Genomic DNA, 5,965 nt, shown 5'->3' with positions numbered 1-5,965 from the left:
TAGGTAAATAAAATATTTACATTAAATTATTTCAAAGGTAGTTCGACACAAACGTATCTGACTATTCTCTATTCAGGTTAAGTTTCCATGAATAAGGTTATAAATATTTGATAACTGATTAGGTATTAAGAAAAACTATTATTACAAAACTAACAGTAAATAATAGAATAATTATGTATGTTTGTACTAATTACTTCTTAAAAATACTTACAGATGTTCGTCCAGCGGAAATCTAAAAAAATGAATGTCTTTGTTTTCCTTTTTACATGCCCGATAGGCATTTTTACACTTATGATAGGAACAGTTCATGTTTATTTCACAAATAAACGTTCCTAACACTCACTTTAAACTAAACACACGTAAATAAACAACAATAAACAAGAAAATCAAATCAAGTAAATAATAACGCACATTCACATTTGCAATTGCGGTGTTGCTGTGGAAAGTAACACGGAAAGATCTCCTATTCGACAATACACGAATAGTGATGCAAAGCGGCCGAAGATGACCGAAGTGTTCTTTTCTTACATGGATTTCGTCTTAGCATCCCGGGGTTTTAACTGGGATGCATCTCCTTCTTTGTCCTACAATGTATTTCCCTCTCTTTCACTGTCGCATATGGTTGTAATATGTGCTTTTAGTGTGACATATTTAGGCAACCCGCAACAAATTGTCATAGTTTACTATTTACATAGTTACTATAATATAATATAATATAATTAACTTATTTTTACAAGGATTTAGGAGTATGTATTTAAGAACAGCCAACACGTGTTTTGTAAAATAGAATAAATGAGCATGCTCGGGAAGAATAGCCTCATACGTAGGTGAGATCTTGTTGATATGTCATCGCTGTCATCTTAGCGTATTTTCTCTTCTTTTGTTTAATCTTGGCATTTTCTGATTCTACCAAGTATTTTTATAGTTTTTCTTGGTGCTGTGCTGTGTCAGTCTATTTGTCGAGTGTTTTTTTCTTCAAGCGGTTTATTATAGACGTACTCTTAACCAGAGTCAAACTTTTCTTGAATGATGTTCTGTTGCGAGGCTACCTCGCTTACATGAAATTATCTTTAATGCGCATGCTCAGTAACATTGATGTAATTTTAATTTATTAATTACTATAAAAATAAATATTGTTCTATAAATTTAAAAATATAAATTCTATAAACCTTTCAGTTTGTCTTGAAACTTCTTAAACATTTCTAATATTGCCAGAATAACGCGATATTTAAGGTCATGACAGAGAAGACATTTTTTGTCACTTATGTCCAAAGTACATAATGTCGAAAATCGATATAGTAAAAATACTAAGAAATTCTTCATGACAATGTGTACTATGGAGTTGCCTATTATTTGGCGTATGTGACGTCACTACTAAAAAAGTATATTGCGAATTAAATTGATTCGATAAAACTCGTCTACTGGCAGGTGTCAAAAAGAAAAAAGAAGAACAGATTATCACTATTGATAACATATTACCGCAGTTAAATCTATTCAACTCTTATGTTTAATAAAACTGTGGAATTGTTCCTTAAATTATATTTTTAGAACGAAACAATGGCTTTGAGAGTAAGATAAAGGTCAAATACTTTTTTATTTCTCATTTCTAACTAATCTCAGCTGACTAATAGCGATAATAAAAATCACCTAGTAGCTCCCTGTCTTCGTCTACTTGATCAATGAGAGGATGATAATATATTTAAATATAGAAGTAATTTAAATTGAGACTATTACTCAAATTCAGGTTTCATTCTTAAAATTAGAACTAAGTATATCAAGAGTCTCATTAAGATCCCACTTAACACAAGATGACGCGCATTAAATGGCATTTAATAATACAGTGTGTCCGTGCATGTGATTGGCTAGAGGGAAGACATTTTTTTTTGTTACAAAATTTATTGTGCACAAAAATGTAGTTTTAAGTGAGCCAACACGCAAGCAGCCTTCTATTAAGAAACTATTAGAAATATGTGCTCAAAAATAGTATGCTTTTTCTGAATAAAAAATGGGATGGAATATTGGAGGTGGTCATATAATGAGGAGAAAAATAAATTCAAATACTTAGCTAGTGTTAAGGTAAACAGACAGAAACTTATTCAAAACTAGAATACTTTGTTCTGATATATACAAAACATAACACATACCAATCAATTTTGTATGTGCTTGTGTAATTAATTAATAATTAAACTCATTAAGCTATGATTATGATAAGACCTCTTAATTGATAAGGTTCTCCAGGAGGTAGATTCTTGATGGTGAGAGAATAGAATGCTCCCTTCAAAGGGATCGAGTCATGAAAGTGAAGAACGAGGAACAATGTTATCAAATGTTGTGACCAATCAGAAAGCAGTCATGAAATAAGTGCTACTTTGTTTAGTGTTATTGTTTTTTGTTTGTCAATTATCTCTATTTATAGATGGTCGTACCCTCTATATATTTCTGTACTTGTACTGACTAAAAAGAAAAATGTAAATTAATAAAAAAAACCGAAACCAAATCCAGTTATTGCTGACGTTCTTGTGCCCTTGGATGTGCGGTTGGACAAGTTCTATAATGTCCCGGAAAAGAGGCTTAGAGAGCCGAAAACATTTTATAAATTTTTGATTAGATAACATAAATGGATCTGTCCCCGAGGTAGAACTTCTCATCGAATGTTCAGCAGTTCCTCGCCTTCATCAACATTGTTGATTATTTCATCCCACATTACTATTAGTCAATCCATTTTATTCTAAGCGAATGCATTAACGCGGATGTTATTGCTATAAATACACTTATATAATTCTCTATGTAAACACAAATTATACGAACGCTTTCTCGAAGTTCCGGAAGATACCACCACAAAATAGTAATTAGAGATATCACAGATAGAGAGATATATTGCGGAATTCGTAATTTGTGAAGTGTATGCCATAAAATATGGGGTTAGCTTTAATAATCTCTGCCTGTTCCCCCACATACGCCCCCCGAAAATATCAGTAGAAGCAACAGGGAACAATTATTGTTCTATCATTACTCAATAGAACACCATTTAAGAATACCGATTAATGAGTTTTAGTAGACACGCTCCCTTTTCTCATTCCTTCTACTCCCTATAATTCAGGAATATAATTAGGAATAAATATATAAATAGGTCCTAGGAATAAAATTATAGGTCTGGATGTTATAAGTTATTTATTAGCACCAACGTAATAACAAACGTAAACAAGAATAAAGCAAAAACTATACTGTACCTATGGTCTCGTTGAGATCCTTTAAATACAGTTAAATTATAGACATCAGCATTTTTGGATTACGATGAGGTGACAGCAAATGCGACCTGCTAAGTTGTAATATATCGCCCTCTCTCTCGTACAGATCTCTGACTGCCGAGTTAATCCTTGGAATTAAAAGGAGAGATAGCAATATTAACAATAATACTATTATTATTCTTTCAAATGCCAATAATTTCAAATTTCTTTCACTTATACTTTTCGAAACTATATGAACAAAATTTACCTAGTTTTCCTCCACGGTCTAGTGGACCAAGACTTCTAAAATTTGATTGGCAACACTTTGTCATGTCCAATATTATTGTTACTATTACAGTGGCTATATACAAGACAGTGGCGACAATAGCGACTAAACCCCGCCCATCCGCCACGGTGTATCCAATGTCAAATTGAAAGTAACTTTTATAAAAAATAAATTAAGTACAAAAGTATTTTTCTTTTAAATTTTACGCACAGATTTTAAGCAAATAACTCCCTTGGAAAGTGATTTTAAATAATGAATGAATATAGAATCTACTTGGGCAATAGGGGAGGATAAATATATGTATAATAATAACAACTATTGGTTTATATTTTCTAGGCAAGTAAATTTATGCATATCTACATTACATAATGAAATATATTGGGTTTACATTACAAAAACGAATACTTAGTACTAGTGATAGTATTTGTTACCATAAATGTCCAGCAACACTTTTACTTGCAAGCTTTTTGCATGCTTTTAGGCATTTTTTGGAAACTATTTTTAAACATAATAAATCTTTTAACAATTTTATTTTTGATCTGATGACAATTTGATAGATCTAAATTTAAACCAGACATTTCTTTTAAGAAACGTCCATCTGCAAGAAGAAACAAAATACCGCTTCATTGCAAAAAAATACTGAATGTTCTCTAAATCTCTTAAGTACGCTAAATTTTGAACATGTTTTATAGATCGGCGTTTTATAACCAACAGCATGCATACAGTTTGTACAAGTTATTGACATTTTAACGATACTTTGGTCAATATATCCGCACACATTATAAAGATAATTTAGTTCACTAAAACTAAGATTAAATAGTTCTTCTATGTTAGCAGGAACCTTAACTTCCTTATAAGTAGGTCTTATATTTTTTGTTATGGTATCCAAAAAGCCTGAAAGAAATTTACGATCGTCGTCCTCTTGAAGCTTCTGCAGACATTATAACTATCCCTTAGCTAGTATCACTAGCTATCACCAAAATTAAAATAAAACAATACAAATATTGAATAACACCATAAGAACGCTCCTGACACCATGACATATCACAGATGAATTTGACACTGGATGCAACATGGCAGCTAATATCACGTGGACCGATTAAAAATGATACACTCTATTGTCGCCACTGTCTTGTATAGAGTCACTGTAGTTACTATGAGCCGCGCCTTTGCGATGTCATTTTTATTTGACATTCTTTTATATTAATGTTTTGTATATAATTTTAACCCGAATCATCCATCCAAAACAAGTTTCGCGCATCAATGGATGCAGATAAATTGTTGTCCAGTTCCAAGTCTGAAGTAAAAGCCGACGGAGTATCTGTGAAATATAATTTTAATATTCAAGTAAATGAACCGAGTCGGGAGCTGTCAAGTGTCAAAAGTAAATGGTTAGATGAGAAAATCGGTTCCGCCACTAACACGAAAGTCAAGAAGCGTGTAAGGAGGAAGAGGAAAATCTACGTATATGTGCCCAAGGAAAGTTGAAACTTGCCAGTTTGTAAACATTTCGAGTGTAATATCGTTTTCTGGTATTTTTTCTCTTTATGCTTCAGAAAGAAATTGATAAAGTTGGTACACAGATTTTAGAAAACCAGTGGTAGTAGTAGTGTTAAGGGGAGAATTTTTACAAAATCTGTCGCTTTTGTCAGTCGCACACAATCCTGCTCGTGCTTTTCTTTAAATAGTTGAGGTATTGTTTTAGTAGTTAAAAAATGAGTTATATGTAAGAGGAAGTTCGTTTCGATCGCATCGCGGTCTCCTGAAATTATTTGGAAAAGATCGCTGGAGAACGATCGATGGAGCGAGACGAGCTCGGGAACGTGTAGTGTGAATGCATACATTATAAACCAAGGGGAGGAACTCCACCGCGCGCAATCGAGACTCGTACTTACGGTCCTCTCCTTTATATCATTTATATAGCTGTAAAAAATAAAACGTCAGGTTGTGGGAATTGCAATGTAAGATTTAATCTTTCAAAACATTCTACCTATAGATGTATAATCTACCTACCTTTGAAAAATATAAAACCCATTTTTTTTATTTAAATGGCGATTTGTTTGTATTAAATAAAATTCCAGCATCTAAATTATTCTCTTATTATCTTTCCGAGATTTGAAGATATAAAAATTTGTAAATTAATATTTCTTTCTTTTTTATTACAGAGAGGACCCCATGAAGTAAAATTTGGACTAATTTCTCCTCCTACAAAGTACGGTTTAAAAGTAAGTATTAGGTACATCATTTTCATTATAGAAGATATTTTTCTATTTATTTAAATGTTCTGTTTATTTTTCTAATTGTTTCTAGTGATTATTCTATCTAAATATAAGCGTATCCTTGAAACTCATCATTATTTTATTAATAATTAATTTAAGAAACCTGTTTGAAAAGTTTACTATAATAGTTAGAGCGAATTTTTGTTTGTAATAGCAAGGAGAGTGTGATTTTC

The 5,965-nt window shown here is 31.9% G+C and overlaps 1 protein-coding gene across 1 annotated transcript in view; it reads left to right on the top strand.

Moving 5' to 3' along the window:
* LOC108906933 (high affinity cAMP-specific and IBMX-insensitive 3',5'-cyclic phosphodiesterase 8) overlaps positions 1–5,965 on the top strand; it is a 168,125-nt gene that overhangs the window by 16,191 nt on the left and 145,969 nt on the right. The window contains exon 2 of the mRNA XM_023454942.1: positions 5,679–5,738. Within this exon, the coding sequence (XP_023310710.1) occupies positions 5,679–5,738 (60 nt within the window). The remainder of the gene's footprint in view (positions 1–5,678; positions 5,739–5,965) is intronic.

Source organism: Anoplophora glabripennis, unplaced genomic scaffold, assembly GCF_000390285.2.
Source record: "Anoplophora glabripennis isolate ALB-LARVAE unplaced genomic scaffold, Agla_2.0 scaffold297, whole genome shotgun sequence".
Lineage (NCBI taxonomy): Eukaryota > Metazoa > Arthropoda > Insecta > Coleoptera > Cerambycidae > Anoplophora > Anoplophora glabripennis.
The sequence above is the reverse complement of the archived record's forward strand: the minus strand, read 5'-3'. Positions and strand labels throughout refer to the sequence as shown.